The 22,342-nt window shown below is 45.5% G+C and overlaps 1 protein-coding gene across 2 annotated transcripts in view; it reads left to right on the top strand.

The window, feature by feature from the left end:
* NOS1AP (nitric oxide synthase 1 adaptor protein) overlaps positions 1–20,536 on the top strand; it is a 1,516,567-nt gene extending 1,496,031 nt beyond the window's left edge. For both annotated transcript variants that reach the window (XM_069641481.1, XM_069641480.1), the window contains exon 12: positions 3,627–20,536. In XM_069641481.1, coding sequence (XP_069497582.1) covers positions 3,627–4,176 — 550 coding nt within the window. In that variant the 3' untranslated portion in view covers positions 4,177–20,536. The remainder of the gene's footprint in view (positions 1–3,626) is intronic.
* The last annotated feature ends 1,806 nt before the right edge of the window (positions 20,537–22,342 follow it).

Here is a 22,342-nt window from a genome sequence, read left to right as displayed (position 1 = left end):
GGATCCCATACAAGCGCTTGATTTCTCCAGGTGCCTCTGGGGGGGTTGGGTTTCCAGATGTTGAAGGTTACTTCTTAACTGCACAACTTAGTTTTGTGTGATCATTTAGGCCCAAGACTGAGAAGCAATGGACCCATTATGAAAACGTTTTTGTTGATACCAATTATGGTTGGACAATGGCTGCAGGGACTGTGCTCTGCCATCCCTAAGCAAGTATTGGAAGAACCAGTGCTAGAAGTTTTGTGAGAGATATGGAGAAAACAAGGGAGGGCGTGCTGGCCTTCTCCCTTGGGCCGTTTATGCGCCCTCGCCCCCATTTTGGGACAGTTTGAGATTTCTCAAGAATTTCAGAACTGGTTTTAAGCTGGCCACAAGAATTTGGGTACGCTATAGAAAGGTTGAAGGTTAATTGATTTTCTGGCCCTGGAGACTGTTTTTTATCAATTTTGCAGTATTTACAACTTAAAGGGTTCCTTTTCTAATGAAAATGGAACCTGCATATTTCAAGACTGCTCATAGGGGTCTGATTTCATCTCTGTATAGGTGCATTGTAGTGGTGATTTTACCCAGACTCAGAGTTTTGAGGATTAGATGCGAGAGGGACCTAGGATTTTATATCTCAGAAAATGTATGGTCCTGTTAATGTGGTAAAACATATACAGATGTGCCTAGTTTAAGCTGCATGGCATTAGGTTGCTACATAGTTGACAGTTGCCCCAGACATGTTGTCTACAATATACCCAGGTGTTAAGGAAGAATGCGGGAGAGGTTGTGGTGAAAATGGCACTTATTTTCACATTTGGACATGCAGATTTGCACAAATGTTTTGGTCGGAAGTGCTCTCCTAGATGAAAGAAATGTATGGGAAGGAGTGGACTAAAGGCCCCTGATTGGTTTTTGTTTAGTTTGCTTCCAGTGGGAGGGACAAAGAGACTGCCGCACATGCCTCACTGTTTTCCCTTAGCAAGGGTCTGTTTGGCTCTGATCGTGAAGGAACCCACCATCTCGTTGAAAAACGAATAGCTCTTAAAAGCCAAACTCTATTGGATGGAGAAGTCATTGCTTAATGAGTCTTCACTGGATGTTCAAATGGAATGGTTCCCTATTTGGCCTTCATATCAAGTAGAATCCGAGGAATGTGGTGAGCAGTAGGTATGGGTATTTATTGGGTAGTCTATATCAATGTTACGTATGTCCCCAAGATAGAGAAGAGGATTCCCGTATGATTATTTAGAGTCCAATTGTTGGGGTTAGAAGTTCAAAACATCATTTCCCAGGGTGGTAGGAGACAATGGAAACGAGGGTGCAGCGTTGCTTAAGGGGTTTTAGTTCTTGGATAGGGGTCATGTGGATTAAATTGTAAATGTGTTGGATTTTATGATTGGATTGGATTGGGGAATTGATTAATGGAGGCTTATGTTACTTTGCGATATAGCCTTTGGTTGTATTATGGTTTCCTTTTGTCCATGTTTCTCTCTATTGTATGCTTCAATCTTCTCGGGAAGAGATTTTGGTTTTGTTAACGCATAATGATAAATTATTTTATTAGAAGTGCAAGTAGGTAGCATAGAATTAAAGAATAAGAGAGCCAAATCTGTAGTCTTAGCCACCCAGCCCCTTGCACATTTCAAGACAGTGTCCATGTTACTCTTGGTTACCATTTCCAACCTATTTTGTTACATTCCCAAACTTGTAAGAGAATTGTGAACTCACTTCCTCTTTCAACCTTTGTTCTTTTCAACTAGCCATTAGCACACCTTCATTCTTGTGAGTTGGCCTTCTGTGAACCTCTTAAGTTTTATGTTATGTTATTTGCTGTTTGTACATCGGCTAGTGCCATTGTTATGGCTTAGAAGCCCTGTGGTGGTGGAAGGGCCTTCGGAAGACTGCAGTCTGTGCAAGCATGGAAATAAGAGCATTACATTGTATGCAAATAGTGAATAGAATTGGGTGACTATTCAACTTCTAGCAGAGATGACTAGTTTGAAACATAATAAAAAGGATGCAAAGCATTGTGTTCATGCGCAGAGATGGCTGTTATGTCAGTGACTGTGTGACAGTTGGGCCGAGTTTTTCGTGGGACTCTGCTGTCTTCGATTGGATGCAGTGCAAGAGGGGATGTTGATATTATAAATAGTCTATCAGCCCCTAGGGCCCTGTCTACAGTTGAGGGCTCGGCTATACTTTACATGCAGAAGACATGCACACTGAATAACATGCAATCAAGGCAAAACAACCTTCAACGCTGCACCCCCACCACTGGCCTTTTGCTACAGGTCCCATTTCACTATCTCACACTGCACCTGCCAATCCCTCCCTCCCTGTCACACATCGATACAGTGAATCCCATGTCCAGCAAAACAAGCATCTGGGAGTTGGCAGATGAGGGGGAAGGGTTGGGCAGTCTGCAGACTCCAGCCAATTAGCATTAGCAACAACGCAGGTTTATGAGAGGCAAGAACCTAGGGTTCAGAGAAAGGGCTTCTTGAATTGTGGGTCCGCAGTCACCCATTTTGCCTTGCTTAGCATGTTGGTTGGCAGGCTGAGAGATGCCTCAAGCTCACTCTACCATGCTCAGTAGCCTGTTGGGAATTGTGCCCGTCATGGCAGGGCCTGTCTTGGGCAGGATAAGAACGTGTGTGTCAGGCTTTCGTCGGGCATTGGTCTGGGCAGGGGCTAGACTACCTGCTCATTTCACCCAGAGGTTTACCCTGAGGTCTCTCTCAAGCCCCACACTCTTCTCCCACAGTCCACAGTGAAAATCCCACCTCCACCTCCAGACAAAAACTCACGAGGGTTTGATGTGGCACCAGGCCTTCACTATAAGTGATGCTGCAATCCTGCAGCAAATTCTTCATGATGAAACATGGAGCAGAGAAGATGGAGGGTGGGGTGTCAATTCCTCAAACATGTGCTGAACCCTGGCATAAAAATGGGACAGAGGGCAGCGGCAGCCGCAGGATGGTGAAGAGCAGCATGTTGGCAGTGACAGACAGGGGTTATGGGGTTTGGGGGTATAGGTTATTATAGTGTGTTTTAAAGACAAAGAATATCAAGCTAGTTTGTGTAACTTCCGGGCCATTTACACAAGAAGCATCCTGAAATGAGCAGAACTGTGGGAAATAATGAACTGTATGGAAGGGATGTTACGTCTGTTGCACTGAACGTGGGTGGCAACGGCGCAGAACTATCCACACTGATCTTTGAAAGACTGGTTGTTAAATAGCTTTTCCGACATTAACATATTTCATTCTAGAAGCTTCAAAAGTGGGATAGTTCTTGTAAATTAAATGCCTGAAACCAGAATTTAATTCAATAGTTCTTCGTTTTATAGAGCTCGATCCTACTATGCCTTCAACACATTAAAAACTCAACAAACGTATTTGGTTTCTATAGTGTCCTTGGCCTATTCTCGCTGATTTTCACATCTTCCATTCCTCAGTTTACCAATTCCCCATTCCTAATAATACTTTATAATATTTTTCTTTGTATGAATCTCATTTGTAATAGACTTCAGAGAACATAGCACACCTAGAGCTTCTTGTAAGAGTCGAAATATGGAAGTAGTTTGAATGATGAAAACCTCATTAATCATCAAACTTGCCTTTTCATGTTGTATTTTGTAGGTCACGGTTTCTGGAGACGTTCCCGCGACTTGATCCACCCCCACCTGTGACGAAGAAGCGTATTCCAAGAGCTCTGAAAACCACTCAAGACATGATGATCTCATCTAGCCCTGTTGTGAGCAGCCCGGAGTCCACAGAGGTGTCGCCATTTGCTTCCCCGCAAAAACATATAAACTCTCAAGACCTGCTTGACAAAGTGGAGGCTATTTTGCCAGCAGCCTGCCCGGAGCAGGCGCCAAAGGAGAATGTGCAGTGTCCTTCCACTGTAGACCACCATGAGCCTATAGACAATGGTGAGGACTGCTCACACGATGTTCTCTCTGTGCCTGATCTTATTAACAAAGGTACCATTGATTTTAAAATGAATAAACCCGTAGAGAAGGGATTATCACCCGTTTCATGCCCCGGCAAGCCCAGCTTTAAAATCTGCTTCAATGAAGATGGCATGCTGGAGAGCGACCAGGACTCTGATGATGATCGAGCAAAGTCGCTGAGGACCTCCATCTTGGATAACGAGGGGCCACATCCAGATCTACTCTCTTTTGAATAAAGGTACTTTCCAGTGGAATCCTTGTTCATTTCAGGTCCAGCGCTTCCATCCAAAGGTGTGATTCTGCCTTTGCCTTCAAATGCCATCTTTCTACAACCCTCTGGTACGCAAGCCCTCGTGTTTAGGTTTCCCCATAGCAACAAGATCTACTGTTGTCTTTGGCTATTCCAGTGCTGCTTTGAAGGCACCTGACATTCCTTCTTTAACTATTGCCTTTCAAGAGCTGCCCATGTACTCACTGCAATGATGCTTAATGCCCCATCTTAAAAGTCACGGCCTACAAAGGTAGTTACTTTTCATAGGGGTTCATTTGGAAAAGCAGGCCCCATGCATGTTAATCCACCTCTCCCTGAATTGAAAAAGGTACAATGCTGCAAGGGCAATTTACAAGGAGTTTCCACGGGGACTAAAACACGTGCTTGAACCAGGCTCTGCACCCTTGGGCCCTCCAAAAGCTCTGCCCAGCATAAGCAATGGTGATGGATCATGAATGTGGTAGTGCAAAACATCTGGGGAACCACAGATTGCAGCCCTGTGCCATAGAAATTGAATGTAAACTGGCATTGTGAAAAGAACCGTATGCCATCATTTTTCAGAAAAAGCTCCCAGCCAACCCACAAATATGTTGGGAGAAAATCTGCCTGATGAGGGCTTCGAGGCTAACCTGGGCGAGAACTGATTTTGTAATATAATGACGATAAATATCCACCAACGTGAAAATGATTTGCAGCAGCCAAAACATTGTTAAAACAGGAGACTATTTTAAGAATTTTGACAAATTCTTTGTTTAATTTAAGGGATGTTCTTTGTTTTTTGTGTTCCAGTACCCACTCGGTGGGCCTCATCACAGTTCACTTTTTTACATATGAGGCCTCACAATTTGCTGCAAAGCCTGAGATGACATATCTGATGAGCAAACCAAATGTAAAGGACTGCCCAATGTACTTTTCTTTTCATGATATTATCTGAAATCATGGGCAGACCCACTATTTGTCCATTGAATATCCAAGTACTGTAGTGTGTAGAGTAACAATCTGTGTTCAAATGTGTAGTGTACATAAGATACTCCTGATGTGTTTTCATGCCACCAAAGTGTCCTTGTGTGATCTAACACTGTGCATAAACATCCTCCCCTATCCTTGCAGATTAGCTAGCTATTGGGTGTTTGAGGTACGGCAGCAAGTTCTATCGCCCCGCCCCTTGAGCCAGTGTCCGGGCCCTACATGTCCGCCAATCAGATGCTGCCTTTTCACTTAGTGCGGCATAGGCTTCGGCTGTGCTCGTCTGCAAATTGTTGTCATGAATGTGGAAGTGGCGCCATTGACCAACTACATTTGCAGAAGCGCGACTGGGTGCTCCAAGTAACGTATTTTTGAGAACGGAGCAAACCTAAACTGTTGCAAAGGCTGATGAACCCATATTCAGACATGTTTACACCATGCTCGACCACACTTCACCCTGGTGCACTCTTAAAAAGAAGTATTAGTTGGTTCTGAAATTCAGAGTCTTATCTTTATGTCTACCTAATTATGATAGCCGGATATGGCATTGCATTTTGGTTCGTGTTTATGACCTTAAAAATAGCCCTATGAACTCGGGCTGCACTTCAGTGCATTCTACGTGTATGGATCAGAAGAGGAATATCTTGGTAGTCTAGCCACAAACCCCAGAGATTAATGCTGGATTTTATATGAGACAGTGAAGGACTCTGGGACAATGCTTTCCATATTCCCACCTACCATACCCCAATCTGACTTGAACTGTGTGGCTTTGTTGGGCAAGCTTGTGCTTGTAGAGTATTTTGGGGAATCAACAGTCTAGTAGCTTTTCCCTCCATGCCCGGGTAGGACTAGCTTCAAAAGAAGAAATGGTTAAGATTTCATCCTGGAGGAGCATGCATGGGCTTGAGGGGCACCTTGGCGTAGGCCGCTGAGAACCTTCAGCTTAGATACCAAATGGTGCCACTTGAATCCATTATCCATTGAAATGTGTGTCACCCTTAGTTTGCATTGCCTGCCATCTTCTCATGAAAATCTCCACCCATAGTCATCACCACTTTGTATCCTGCATATTCATGTTTAGGTTTCATCAAGCAGTTCCCAAGCCAAACCCTTATTGTTGACTTTAGAGCCGGAGGGTGCCTGATCTCTAATCCACTTCTAGATTGCATATTACTTCAATCATTTTCTTTAATGATTCAGTCCTGTAATCGTAGGTTATTTTTAAAGGGACTGAGCGTACTTGCTTCTGTGGCAATCTGTGAAAATGGGAACCATGAGTATTGGCAGGCTGCAATAGGATCTATGACATTAAAAGAAATACTTCTACTTCAGCAAAAGTTAAGATATCGGATATTATTAGAAAGTGGCTTTGGGGATTTTCTACATTTGGAGAGGTTAGTTTGGAAAAAATGAGGGGCAGTAGTCACATTTTGCCCTCATGATGGCTCTGGGTATAGAAGCAAGATGACATAACTTGATGCATCGGCCTGACTTAGCTAATGTAGTGAACTGACAACATATTTTGTATGGGTGTATGAGAGCGAGCACCTATATGGGCAAACATATATTAAGAATCAAATAAAATACAAACGTTTTTACCAAAGACTAAATAGGCATAGGAATCAAATCAACTTGGAAGATGTGGCTGAAATATTGTCTGGTTAAGGCTTCTGGTAGTGATAATCACAAGTTCAGTTTTGGTGCTATTGAGGCTGAACCAGTTTATTGCGCATCCACATTGTACTTATGTTGAGAATTTCTAACCGCTCGTCGTGGCCTCGAACGTGATTAACCAACAGTTAAAATGAGAGCTTGGAATCTTTTGCACAGCAGTAATAACCCCCTTCCAGATCTGATAAAAGGCCATTTAGGGATTTAGAATAAATATTTAAAATACATGGGGATAGTGCAGATCCATGCAGAGCCCCACAGACTACTTTGGTCGGTGAAGTTTCCGTTCCATTTAAAGATAGGCTAACACAGCGATTATACAGACATGAATTGACTCCCCATAATGCCTTGTCTGACAACCTTGATGCTAACCTCCATCTGTCCACATGATGCTCGATAGTGGTGAATCAATTCCATGAAAAGGGTACTAAGGAATGACACGGATACTCCTATTATGCACTCTTTTATGTTTATTTAATTAGCAGCAAGAAACCAAAAGGAATATGAAAGAACTACTGCTCCCAACATGCTTAGTGTATGCCCCTCCTGTTTCTTCCTCCGATCAGTGCTCCCTCTGCTTCATAAGGATCCTTGCATCACAGCAGTCTTCCTCTTTGCTTGCTGCTCTCGCGATAAGTATACCTCGTGTTTGTCTCTAATTCTCGGCAATATGATTTTTGTGCATATACTGTAGGGGGAGGCTGCTTTCTATGCGATGGTGTGCCGCACACAGGTAGAGAGCCGGGCCCAATGCTGGTTTAGAGTAAAGGACCCAACATTATGCCAGCTTTATTATAGACTAGCAGGTGTACCCGTGCTTTGCACTGTCATTCCTACTTCAGTCCTACTTTGAAGTGTATTTAATGAACTAAATCAATATTGCTGGTGTTTCCTGTAGGAGCTAGTGGGAACAAATTGTGTTTGTTTCCAACTCTGGAGCAAGCCACATAAAGGGTAAGCATTCCAGACCACATTGTGTACATCATGGAACCTACCAACATGCAAAATTTCAGTTTTGTAGCATGTTGGGAAGTATGCTGAACATTTTGAACAGACACACACGCACACATATCCAAGCATTGCAGACCGATTAAAACAGCTTTCTTTTTTGAAAAATGCATATGGTATACTTTTTACATTGTCTACACCATGGTATCTACCCACATGCCAAAATTCTGGTTTCTAGCATGTTGGGGAGTATGCTGAACATTTCGACTCCTACAATCACTGTCATCATGGAAGGAGAAGAAGGCATGCAGACTGCTGGCTTTGCAACTTGAGACTCCTGCTGAATCTGCAAAGTAGCAGTCCATTTTGGCTGAATGAATTAATAAGTAGGTGGCTCAGGCATGTGAGCACACTATTGGAATGAATGCTGGCACGGCCATTCAGGAGGCAATGTCTGTAAATTCTGTTGAGTCAGTGGCCAGTGCAGTGAAACAGGGCCTGGCTAATAATTTAGATGGGGGCTTTGTGGACAGCAGGACCACACAGGGTGGCTCAAAAGTGACACCATGTCCAAGACAGCTGGTCACCAGTGATGGCAAGGCATTCTCAGTGCAGCATCCTCTGCACTGTGATGCCTACGGAAGCATCTGTTGCAAGTGAGCTGGGTTCACCAGGCCGAGGGGATGGCTCAATTCTGCAGAGGGGAGCCAGATTATCGGCTGTAGGCACCTCATATAGAGAAGAATGGTGGACCTCAATATTCGGGGATGCAGATTCTCTGTTGATTACTGATCCTGCATCAACCGAATTTGGGAACCTTCTGGTTCTGGAGTGGTGGATCACATGGGGGACTCGATGTTTAAACCCTTCGGTCTGCCTCCTCTACAGAATGTTTTATTTTACTACATGTCGATATTCATCAAAAATAACTGAATAGCAACTCTAGAAGAAAGATGAGAGAAGTTTAACAATATATGGTGCCCCATATGGATCCAAAACCTGCTGTTTTTTTCTCTTAATGTGGGAAGGATATAGCGAAGACTGGGCAGACTGCCACGGTCATCTCTTAAATGCAATCGGTCTAATTAAGAAAATCCTAGACCTGGCAAATGAAGCCCTGTTAACAGAGGAGCCCCTGGATCCAGAAGTCATTTCCGGTTGGGCTCAGATGTTTTTGCGTCTGGGAGGGGACACCAATGCCTCCATCATTCACGAGCACAGTAGTGGCTTCCTCATGAAAATTAACCCTAAACTTGTGGGTCTGACTGGCACCCCATTCCAAGAGGATTCAGATGAAGTACTTTTTGGTGACGGCCTTAAAAGGGATTTGAAAATGTGTCTTCTTTTATGACCCTAGGCGGAGCCCAGACCACTCTGTAGATGTTTCTACCCAGGCCAGTCGTGCCAGGGGTTGAATGGCCAGTGGAACACAGGCCTGTACGCAATGGAATAGTGGACCCTGTCGACAGAACTTTATAAATAATTTGCAGGAGTTACCCCAGAAGCCACAAAGTAGGGCCTGAGGAGGCAACATGGCAGGGGAGGACATGGAGAGAGACCGGAAAGTCTTTATACAACAATGAGCATACTTTCACTTCCTCTAGCTTGCATTCAGATGGGTGGGTGAATTAAAGATTTTTTAAAAAATTGGCTTTGGGTTTCCATAGATCCCTGGGTTCTTGATACAGTCCTGGGTTACCACAAAGTTTCTCAGGGTGTATTACCAGCCCCCTCCCATCAGATTCAAAGGAGAACAATCGACAGTGGTACATCAAGAAATTGTACAACTGTTGCAGAAAAGGGCAATAGAGGTTTGTGTTCCAAGTTCTCCCATATTGGTCAGCAACATTTTTCTGGTTCAAACGAAGGAGCAGTCATTCTGTCCGGTCTTCAACCTACTAGCCCACAATCAGTTTGTTCTCAATCATCACTTCAAGATGGAGCCTATTGTGTTGTTGAGACACGTATGAACGCCAGGCGAATGGTTAGCTCATTTGGATATCAAAGACACATGCCTTACTATCCCTATTGTGCCGGAACACAGGAGATTCCTTTGCTTCCAGTGGCACCAACATTTTTTTCCATTCCACCTCTCTTCGATTCAGGTTATCCTCAGCCCATGGTATTTATTAAAATGATTATGGGCGGTCATAGGTTATTTGAGTGGCAGAGGGTTCAGGTTACTAATCTACCTGGACAATTTTTTGATCATGGCCCAGTCACAAAAATTGTTGCAAAAGTATCTTCGCTTTACGATCATTCTGTGACTGCATTAGGTTTTCTCAACAACTGGAAGAAGTCGGAAGTCCGGCCAACCCAGAAACCTTATTTCTTGGGGTTCATGATGAACTGTGTAGCTTCTACCAGTCGTCTTGCCAGGTAACAGATCTGATGCATCAAGCAGGAATTGGTGTTGAGCCCTAAGTGCCCAATTCCTGTGCCTTTGCCAGCTAGTGAGGATTAACTATCAAACCCTCCAAAGACTAAAAATCTGAAGCTGCAATAAGGCACAGACCATTACTCTTGTGTGCAAATGTCTCAGAGGCGGCAGTGAGTTGCTATGATGGATCATCACATAAACACCTGGAACGGCAGGGCGGTTCTTGTACTGCCCCAAGTCTTGTCTTAGAATCCGATGCCAGCATCATCAGGTGGGCGGGTTTGCTGCAGTGGGATTTCCACTGGAGGTCGGTAGTCTCTCGAGAAGTCGCAGTGACGCATCAGTTGTTTAGAGATGATTGGAGGGCCTTTTCGGTTCACATCTTTGTGGAAGATAGATGGCAGTGCACCACTACTCTGTGAATGCACAGTCAGCGGACTGTCAAAAAAGTATGGGGAAGAACATCCAAGAATATTTCAGATCTGGTCGAAACAGTTCTGGTACTTATGGCTCCCCTGTCAGCTAAAAGTGCAGGCAGTGTTACTTACCAGAGTTTCCAATGTGATTGCAGATGGTGCTCTCATCGTTTGTGGAACCTGACAGATTGGCAGTCATTAACAAGAGTATTTCAAATCCTCTAGGGATTCTGGGGACTGTTGCAGATTCATCTATTTTGCCTTCAGCCTCACTGCTCAGCTACCATTGTTTTTCATTTGGAACCTGGATCCGGAGGTATCAGCAACAGACGCATTGCTGCAGGATTAGGACACTGACATAGGGCACACCATGACGTTCTTCCTTTGCCTCGATTCCTAGAGTGGTGCTTCCAGTTTAAACTTAAGGCCATCTCAAGAATAGTATCCGCTGGTCTGCACCTCCTCATAGAAGTACCTTGGCTACCTGCCGCCCTTTCCGGTATCCTGCGGGGTACTGAAGGGAAGACTCATCCTCTTGTCTGGGAAGGTTCTCTTTCGTTTGGGTGATTTTGTCTAACAGTGGCCCCTAAGTGCATTTCTCTCCTGGCTGCAGCACTCAAGTGGTCCTGGGTACCTAGCAACCTGAAATCCTATATATCCGCAATGGGCTGCATGGGTTATCGAGGAGGCCTTGATCCCCATCTGGCTTCTTTGATGATGGTAGTACATTTTCTGGCAGAGCTGGCAGGATCCGCCTCTTATCAGAGGGTTAATCTTTATCGATCAGCGATCTGTACTTATCATGATTTGGTGGAAAGATCTCCAGTGGTGAGAATACATCAGTTTGTAAATTATTGCAATTGAGTCATATTTCACCACCACCTATGACGCATTACACACAACTTAGGAACGTCAATTCGGGGCTTAGCTTTTTTTAAGGAAATGGCTAACCAACAACCAGCTGCCCCTAAAGCAGCTTTCAGTTAAATTAGTAGCAATAATGTGCCTGGTCGAATTCCATCGAGTTACAGAGGTAGTGTCACAGAGGGCCTTAATAACTCAGACTCTGAGGGACTGTTCAAGGGTTTATATTAAAAATATCAAAAAGAATGGACTGTTCCTTGGACCAATGATGATAAACAGGCAATTTGTTTGATTAGAGGCACTGATTGGAAAAGGGATTTGGGAAAGTGGCACTAGGGACATCCCGCTATCTCTCTCTCTCATCTCCTGTGGGCTTCCCTCCCTAGCCAAGTTGTCCATAACCCCTGGTTAGTGCAACTGACCGATAACCCTTACTGCCTAATACCTAGCTGCACCAATGAGGGTTCCCTAGTATGCCGGCTGTCTAATCTCACTCAGGGGCATTCTAACTGGCACTACACGATTGATGGCTAGTTCTAATAGGTGGTATATGTGTGTTGTCTGATCTTCAAGCCATCTATCTCCTTACTAATATACGCTCCATCTACTCTCCTCTGTCTAACTCTACCCATCTCCTCTCCTCCCTTTGTCTTTCTCCCCTTTTGTACAACTCTCTTCTCTACCTTCTCCTCACTACTATTACTCTTTTCTACACACGTCTAATTCTCTCCCGGCACTACCACCTCTGTTGACTTCTACTCTTTCATTCCTCACCTCCACCCTTCGATCTTACTACTCCATTTGCCCTATCACTGCCATTGCCCCCACACTACTACTTCTCTCCTCTCTGCCAAACTCGGGGATATGGGGCCTTGCTCACCATCCTACTAAACTTGCTCTTACTACTCTCACCCACTGCCCTCTTCTCTCCTACACTTTTCTCCCCGCACCGCACTCATACACCCTCTCTACTAGCCTCACCCTCTCTTAACACTCACTCCCTCTCACTCTATCAACTATTACCCAACTCCCCTTCTCCTATCTCTCACACCATATATATTCCCCGCCCCACTTTCAAACACACTATACACAACTGGTACCATTTTGTCTCTATCACCAAGTCTCCAATACTCCACTCTGCCATCTGGTCTCTTGGTCCACATTCACATCCCCTTGTGACCTCACCAAAACAACCTACACTCTGCCTCTGCTGCTGTCTGCTTTAATAGTGTGAGGCTGGTGGTTCTATGCCTCCCTTCCCTGCCTATTGGCTGCAGCACTCATCTGACTTCTTGCACAAGTCAGTGCCTGTCTTTTCCCCAGGACCCAGGTGAGCAGCTTTAAAAAAAACCTCTAATCCCCGCACCCTTTTCCAGCACGGTTTTTGTGAAAGTCTGTGATAGTTCTTCTGTTTTTCTGCTATGCTGTGGGTATGGAAATTCGGGTTCTTACTGGTTTGGTGAGTTCTAACCTTGTCTGCAGTACTGGATGCTATTGGATCGTGGTGGAGTCTCAGGGTCATCTTTGTTGCTACTTCCCATTTTGTTTGAATCTGTACTGCGCCTTCTTGGCTACTCGCAAGGGGATTCTGGAAGTTGTAGTTCTGAAATAGGAAAGAGTACTGTGGCCAGCATCTGTATTGGGAGACACCGAGTGGTACCTTTGTTGACACTTGTGGCACAGGGGGGATTTTTCAGGTATTAGGGTCTCCCCAAATTTCACTTCACATGTCCAAAGTCCACTAATCACTGATCTCCTGACCTATCATATCACTGTCCCTCCTCATAACTTCCTCTTTCTTTCCTGCTCGGGCAGCACGTTAGTGCTATTTCTTTTTTTCCTTGCAGCATTGGGCGTTAGCTTAATGATTTAAAAGTAGGGTATTTGCGCTAGGTAGCTCGTATAATGACAGACACTTTAATCTCTGGTAGAAAATTGTGCATTTCTTTTATAGGTCATTTGGCAGCGCATAGCTGCAAAGCGTGTTGTCTAGGGGAACCGAAACACTGATGCGCTCAGAAATCTCCTCAGTTCTCGTGTTGTTGTTTTGGCTATCCGCGAGCGAACACCGGTTATGTAATCAATTAATGTGAGATGGTCAATTTCAGGAGCTAATCTATCTAACCGTAGATTCAATTCTCTGCGTCTCAGCCACTGACTCAGTGCTGTAGCGGTGCTCCACTCAGGCGCCACCTTGCGGCAGTTTCAGACATCAAAAAGCTCAATGCTCTCACCTTGCTGCACAAAGCGGGACTTCTCAGTTCAGCTCGTTTCCGCCCTGTGAAGCGATTGATTTTTCCATGCAACGTGTCGTATCTTGACCACGGGGCAGATCCAAGAATACTGAAATTATACGCAGGTGTTGGTGATTGCATATATTCATATTCACATGGGCGGAAGAGATGGAAACCCTTAGCTGCCAGCTCTGCACTACGGGTATAAGCCCAAGCTAACTATCTAATGGGGACAGTCTCCATGTACAGGCTGCAAGCCGCCACATTTCAGTCACCAGTGTCCTATAGATATATATGGCCTTCCTTCGAGGGAAAGCCTCAGGGAGTGAGTCTGCCGGGGAAGGGCCTTCACAGCTCCTAGATGACCCCACAGTGGGACAGCTCATAGAGCAAGCAGCATGGGCAGGACCAGGGTCCATAGACGGCAGGTTACATTTTGTGCAAGACTGGATGGCCTTTTCACAGGGCCCCAGTGCTGTTAAGCCCAAGTCCTACAAGAGACACTGGCAAGATGACCACAAGCAACTGACACATTCTCAGCCCTGCCATGCAAAAGCCATGACAAGACCAAGCACACTAAGAGAAAGCGCAGTAGAGGTGGCAGTGTGGTAGACCCTCTAGCCCGGAGGAAGACACTGATAGCACAGACTCTACAAGTCGCTCAGAGCTCATCGATGAAGAAGAGAGTTCCCACGTCTCTGTAGGTTCGGAATCTCCACGGGACGAGAAACCGTGTACAAAACACAGAACGGCTGGTGAAAAGCACCGGCGGAGCCCCCAGGTGATACATTTGAACCAGATTCTCTGCTCCATCGAAGATCCACAGAATGGGAGTCGCCAGCGAAGGTGGCCAACGACCTGTGCAAATGCCTGCATGCTCCTCTAAATAAGAAGGCAAGCAGTAAGTTGAGGGCAGAATGCTCCAGACCATCGGTACGAAACAGATTGGCGGACACACCCAAGTTGGATCCTCGTATGCTGACTTTTATAGCAAATTATTCAAGAGACGTTAAAAAGGGCATTGACTGCTCGTGGAGAACTTGCCAAGTCAAGCTTTTGGATACTGTGGGGCCCCTAGCCAAGATCCTTTAACTGTCAGAGGAAGCCAAAGGGGGTGAGACCATCGACCCCCAAATCCTAGTAAGATGGGCGCAACGAGTGGTATGCCGATTAGACCACGCCAACCTTGCCATAGCGCAGAATGTCAGCTATCAATTTTAGTCAAAATCGACCCTAAGATGGGGAGCTAGTCTCGGCCAAAGGACTACTATTTGGCGAGACCTCAGTTTGTGAGTACCTTTGCCGTCCTGGATAAAGCCCAGTCATCCTTGGAGAGAGTGTTCACTCCCCTGGTTTTTGCCAGGTCTGGCAGAGGCAGGGACTGCGCAGCCAGCCGCAGAGGGAGTCAAAGGCCCTACACTAACAGTAGTAACTGGCATCTAGAGAACAGCAGACCCAACATCTTAATCCCCTCCTGCGGGTGGACAGAGGTTGAGTTTGGCTTGGCGGCAACAGAACACAGGATGCTGACACAGGTAAGACTGCAGTCGCATGCACCCAGCATAGCAGCAAGCGGCACACTCCCACCCATTGGGGGCAGGCTAGCATCTCATGCACAAACTTTGTAGGAGCTCACAGCGGACTCATGGGTCTTAGACACTGTGCAGGGCTTCTGTCTCGAGTTCTTGCAAGAGCCAGTGCAAACAAAACCGCCCCTGCCTTGCGTAATGTCAGTAGTAGATCAATCCCTCTCAGACAAAGAACTAAGGGAACCTCCAAGAAAAAGTGTGATGAGGCCATGTGCGCGGAGAACTCAAAGCTTCCTGAGCAATGTCTTTCTAGAGAAGAAGAAGCTGAAGGTCAGGCCGGTGATCAATCTCAGAGTCTCGAATGCTCTCCTAATAAACCAACATTTCAAGATGGAGGGTATCCATCTGACTGGCTAGCCTGCAGAGTTCTGGGAGACGTGTACCTAGCAGTCCCCATCTGTAAATCGCACCAACAGTTCCTGTAGTTCCTATGGCAGGGCCAGAGGTGGGAGTTCGCCTGCCTTCCCTTTGGTCTAGCATCAACGCCTTGATCATTCACCAAGCTCCTCAGACCGGTAGTAGCGAAGCAACATGAACTGGGTGTGCAAATGTTAGTATAACTCAATGACCTACGCCTGATAGCACAATATCCGGGGGGAGACTACGGGAGCAGGTAGCCCTCACATCGGGGCTCCTGGAATCTCTGGGACTTCTCATCAACTGGGAAGAGTCAGAGAGCAACCCACAATATAGAATGGAATTCCTGGGATTTGTCATAGACTCTCAGGTGAGGACGCTGAGCCTGCCTCTCCTGAAGGTCAATGACATAAAGAGGGAAATCAGAACAGTCCTAGGCAGACATCAGCTCTCTCTCTCAGGCAGCTATCAGGGATAGTGGGGTGCCTCGCCTCGTCTATCCAGGCAATCTTCCCAGGGCCCCACCGCTATTGTGCTCTCCAACGGCTCAAGATCCAGTTCCTCAGGCTGGAGTGGTTGTACGAAAAGCTGGTTCCCATGTCAGAGGATGCCAGGACAGAGCTCAACTGGTGCCTCTGACACATGAAAGCATGGAATGGGAGGGCCATTTTCGGCTCCACCCGGACCTTGTCATAGAGTCGGATGCCAGCCATAGTGGCTGGGGAGCTCGATGCGGGTAGCTGATGACCAAAGAACGGTGGTCCCTGTAGGAGTCCAGGCTGCACATCAATTGTCTGGAGCTCCTGGCAGCATCCTTCATGATCAGATGCCTATCCCAGGACAGAGTCCAGTGCTACATCCTACAGAAAATGGGCAATCTTTCAGCAGTCCTGTACATCAACAACCTAGGGGGGACGAAGTCCAGGTAGTTAGCAGAGCTGGCAAAGGATTTCTCCTGGGAGTTTCCAATCAAGTAGCGCACTGGAACTACAGACACCTCAAAGATTCCAGTGACTGGAAGCTGGACAAAGCTGTCTTCTGTGCCCTCAGGCAGAGAATGGGTCCTTGTCAGACTGATCTGTTTGTGTCCAGGCTGAACCATCAGCTAGTACAGTTCTTCAGCTGGCGACCGGACCCAGAGGTAGCAGCCATAAACGCTTTCCTGCAGCCATGGGGTCGACAGAGGAAATACTCCTTTCCTCCTTTCACCATGATTGCAAGGACGCTGGCGTACACGAGCCAGAAGCAAGCCAGGCTACTGCTGGTGACACCAGCCTGGAAGAGGCAGGTGTGGTTCCCAGACTTGCTGGAGCTCACCAGCAACACCACATTTCTTCTGCCAGACCTTCCTGACATACTGCTGAACCCAGCAGGGCTCCAGCACCTGTTAGTCAGGTTAGGGATCCTGCACCTCATAGCCTGGGTGATTTCATGAGTGCCTGGTAAAAGCAGGGGCTATCGGTAGAAGCTGAGCGCTTCATCAGCGAATCCTGGGCTCCAAAGTCAGCGAGATCCTGCAGGTCAGCTTGGCATAGATGGCACAGCTGGTGTGTGGTTAGGAACGTGCATCCTGCGTTGGCAGATGTAGTCCACGTAGTGAACTTTCTAGCCGGCCTCACCCCACAAGGCAAGGCCTACCGGAAAATTAGCATGTTCAGGTCCGCCATCTCCACAGGGTATGAGCAAATTAACAATTCCCCGGTCGGCGAGCATGCGTTAGTAGTCCGGCTGCTCAAAAGAGTGAAAGCCATCCGAAAATACTCACATATGTGTGATGTAAACGATGTTCTCAAGCTTTTTCTAGGCTGGCCGGATAAAAGTAATTTCGGCCAAGCTAGCGATGCTACTCTGTTTAGTAGCCTGGAAGAGAGTATCAGACGTAGGAGCACTGGAGGTGGACAGCAAATACTTTTGTCCAGAGGGAGTCACTTTTCATGTTGGGTGGAGGACAAAAACCTCCATCAGAATGGCTACTTTTCCGGCGCTCCTTGAACAGCCGAAGCTCTGTTCAGGTAGATGCCTAAAGGAGTATGGGAAACAGATTGCGCCTATCAAGCCTTTGGGGGAGTGCAGTCTTTTCATTGCACTCCGTAAGCTATTCAAAGCTGTATCCACCACCACCCTAGCTAGATGGGTGAGGTGGGTTATGCAGGAAGCAGGCATAGATATTTCACTCTTTGGGGCACACTCTGCGTGAGGAGCCATGGCATCTAAAACTTTTGCCAGTGTGGCCCAGTTACAGGACAACCTCAAAGCCCCAGACTGGTCGAGTGAGTCCACTTTTAAGACTTTTTATTTCAAGCCTGTCAAGCAGATAGCTTTGTTGGGGGTAAGTAAGCTTTGAACAAGAACAATCAGAGCCTCCGGTTCTTGACATAGAATTCAGATTTTCCATACTAACGTTCAGGAAAGTCATAATCCTATTAAAGACACAAAGATGAAGTATTATACCACTCACTCAATCGCTCAAATCTGCGTAGTCAGGGCGCAGCAGGGTGAGGAGCAGGACGAGAAAACACGAGAAACGCAGCCAGGAAGCAGCACAGCTCAACTTTGGCGACGATTGCCCACCCAGTTGACCTGAATTTTGGTTGTGGTTTGTACCTTATGTCATTCATGCAGGTGCCGATACCAAGCAGACAGGATCTTTATTGTTCCCGGGGACAAACCTGCATAGCACGGGCAAAGAAATCAGAGGTTTCAGAGCAATGTTTCTTTCACAGTTTCATTTGTTTCGGCAGCAACTAAGGCAAATTGTTTCTTCCGGTGGCTGCAACGAGTCAGCAAGAAAGAGGAAGTTATGAGGAAGGACAGTGATATGACAGGACAGGATAGCAGTGATTGGCAGACTATGAACACATGACAGGCCTGAGCGCATAGAGCACACGTTTAGAAACTACACTGTTCCAGAAAATTGTAGTTCTTGATATATTGTTGAATGTTTATTTTTATAAAGCCTGCTCAAGCTTTCAGTAAAGAAGGAGAAAGCATAATACTTTGCCTACGTGTCTTTAATAGAATTATGACTTTCCCGAAGGTTAGTATGGAAAAGCTGAATTAGTCCTAGTCTGATACAGACATTAATGATTCCAAGATTGGCATGAAGGGGAGTGTTATCCCCCCCAGGACCCTCCCACTTCTATAAACTTTGGTCTGGTCTGCTCTCATCTTTTCAGGATATCCAGAAGGGCAGATGTTCCTCTGCTATAAAAGGTGGTGGTCAAGAAAGTCCCAAGGTGCTGTTTTCCCCAGTTCCGATCTCATATGTTCGGGTGGCAGTATGCCGTCCCCAGCAGAAAAGAGGAAGACTGTTGGGCTGTACAGGTCCTTATGAAGCAGTCGTAGCAGTGATTAGAGGACGAGGAATGGGCAGGGGCACGGAATAAGCATGTTAGGAGCAGCTCTGCATTAACGTTGCTTTTGTATTTCTTGCTGCTGATAAAATCAATAGAAGAGAGTGCATAATACTCGCCTCCGTGCCATTAATAGAATCACAACTATGTCTCAAGTTAGGACTAAATGGGATTCTCATCCAAGGCTTAATGTACATATCCACAACCCCAATGCCTTTGGGGTGGAACTGAAGTGTTTGGTTAAAAAAAAGAATTGTGTACATAAGAGTCATTCTTTATGTAGCAGCACTTACCTGCCGTGTTCCTATCCCTCCACACCTACAGTGGATGCTGCTAAGTGTTTAGTAGCGGTCTTCGGTCTGCCTTTTTAAATGGTAATATGATACCCAAGGTAATTTAGTAGATATATAATACGTGGGAGGCTACAATAAGTGTATAAAAGCCTCTACGTCATTTTGTTATTACAGATCTTCTCTGATGTAATAAGAAAGTTACATCACTACTCTTATTTTGTCGCAGTTGATTTACGATCTCACAATGCCTGCTGCCAGCGTTGGCACACTGTGTGAAAGGCAGCTCTCTAAGCAGAATTCCAAATGCCACTAAAACACATGAACAAATGACTGACTTTTCAGATTCCTTGCTTTTGAGCTATTTATTTATGTCAAATCGCAGTCGATAAGAAGCCCTTTTTAGTGCACATCTGGGATTTAGCACACATCCGCAAGAATCTATCAGCAATTTTATTAAACTGCTTAAAATAATTTTCGCACATTCCACGTTATATAGACTCTACATTTATTTCACATTACAACTGGAAGATCATTTTCATCAGAGCAAGCAAGAGATCAAGGGGTTTTATGTTTGTTTATTTATTTATATTGCATGTCAGACCCGAAGGTGTAAGGGCGCAGGAGCAACAATGTTATTCTCAGCTTGGTTACAGTGCTGTACAATAGTTGCAGTGTACACATAGGTACGTATTTGCAGTGTGTACATGGTTAAAGCAGTTGCGAAAGATGCAGAGACAAACAGTTTACGAATGTGCATATTTACATAGTATACATAGGGTAGACAAGGTGAGTTATCGGTCGTTGTCGTTATGTTGTGACCACATTTTAGAAAGTATAAAATACTACCGACTGTACATTACAATGATACTGCAAGTCACCTGTGAATGGTGTCACCTTTTAAAGGAACTGTGCCTTCAGCCTCATTCCTCTGTTTGGTTATGGAATTCCTCAGTGGTTTGCAGTATTCCTATAAAGTACAATTGTGGGTCGTGTGTCCCACATATAATATACAGTTCAAAATATCTTTAATGTTTGGGTAGTTATGGCATCACAATTATCCAAATTTTAATATATTTGGACAGTTGTGACATCCTCATACACAGGGTGATACACCCGCCCCTTCGCCTCACCTGAACCCTAAAACCTCCCAAAGCAAGCCCCCACTGGAGTTCCATACACATTCACACCCAGGGACGTCATTTTGGGTCGCCAGAGGTCGCAAGTGCGACCTCTGAGGTCTCCCTTGCGACCTCTGAGGTCTCCCTTGCGACCTCTAAAAAAAAAAAAAAAAAAAAAAAACAAAGTTTTTTTTATTTTTATTTTTTGCAATGCAAGCTCCTGGGCTGTGGCCAGCACCATATGGCTCTTTAATTCTGGAGTGGCTAGCTTTCTTGTTCAGGCCCCTTTAAAAAAAGAAGAAATAAATCAGCACTGAACCTAAATAAGAAAGAACAGGAATGCCAAAAAATGTGTCTTTCTGGAATTCTATACAATAATTGCGAGACTCATTAAAGGTTTATTTCAGGCACACTTCAGGGGGTGAGTCACTGATTTAGTCTGTTCTCAAACGCCTCAACTCAGCCTTTCATCCTTCTGAGGTCGATAAATGGGTACCAGCACAGGTTGGGTGATATTGGGTGTATATTTCTTCTATCTAAAGCGCTTAAGCATAAGTGCTATATAATAACACATCATTATCATTTGGTCATGGACGTCTGCTTGCAATCACAGTAATTTGGTAATATGGGCCTATACACAATTACCTTAACGATACATATGGCGATCCATTCAGGTATGATATGTACATCACATTATAGTGATATCGTAACCGTATTATTCGTAGTGTACAATGCTATGTGATGCCACTTCCTCTTTTGTCAACGGATGAAAGGTCATGTTCCGTTGCTTCCTGCGATATCACTTTGGGGTCAAGGGTCGTGTGTAGTCACTTCCGCTACCCCTGGCATTTTGGTGCAATGACGTCCCTGTTCACACCCCTGGACAATCTCCACTCTGACAACCACCCATGATCCAAGATGTAGCCCTGCACCAAGGCCCATTTTTGCTAGTTGCTCTATCCTCAAGCCTAGGGTGAAACCTACCTGCGCCCATGCCCACCCGAGGCCCATAAATACATTTCCCTAGAGGCATGACTAGAAAACTCTGTAAAATGCTGCTTCATCTAAAACTTTCTATTGAAATTGATTCTCACCACACTGCTTTTTTGGTTAACCACAATGGATACGCTACATGTTTTTCTTTCCTTGGGCCTTCTAAATAATAACATACCCACAACGGTACATTAAAAAGACCTTAAGACACCTAAGATTTCTGTGCCTGTTGAAAGCACGGAGCGTCTCTGGGACTTTTAATTTCCTTGCAAGGTACATTTGCACCTAAGAAAAACCAGGCTGTGCCTACTTTTACGAGCATTGAAACGAGAACATCAATGTATCTAACTCACCTCAAATGATTTTATCAACCCCCCAAAGAATGCTCCCCTCACACGTTACACACCGATGCTTTGCGGCATTAGGCTATCTTATCATTTCAAGCGGACTCTACTAAGCTGCTGTGTGAATATTGACCATAAACAAGCTTTTAGGAGGAATGTATCTCCTCAGATGAAGGAGTGTAGTATCTTCTGCTCCATGCACTGGTGAGATCTAACATGAGACAAAGAGAAGCGTGTAGGAAATGTCCAAACGGCGCCAGCTGGAGAACACCAGAAGAGGCCAAGTTCTTTGCAATCTTTTGGAATCTTCCCAAAAGGAACACATGAAAAACTGCAATCTTATGTACTTTCAAACACTATGGATTGAATTGGGTTCACCTACATGCTGGTGGTTGTGGGGTCCTACCACCTGATTTGGGGTCTGGTCAGTGAGGGCATAATACAAGACCCTGAGCATCGGCTCTACCACTAATGATTGAGCCCACATGCTGTGATCCGTGGTTGGATCCGACTGCACCTGTGCACTGTAGTTCCTCTATTTATTTGCATGGTGATGCCTCACTGTATCACCTCATGTTTGCGTGTGTGTATGTGTGTGTGTGAGA

This window comes from Ambystoma mexicanum, chromosome 1q, assembly GCF_040938575.1.
Source record: "Ambystoma mexicanum isolate Mex_15411 chromosome 1q, UKY_AmexF1_1, whole genome shotgun sequence".
Lineage (NCBI taxonomy): Eukaryota > Metazoa > Chordata > Amphibia > Caudata > Ambystomatidae > Ambystoma > Ambystoma mexicanum.
The sequence above is the reverse complement of the archived record's forward strand: the minus strand, read 5'-3'. Positions and strand labels throughout refer to the sequence as shown.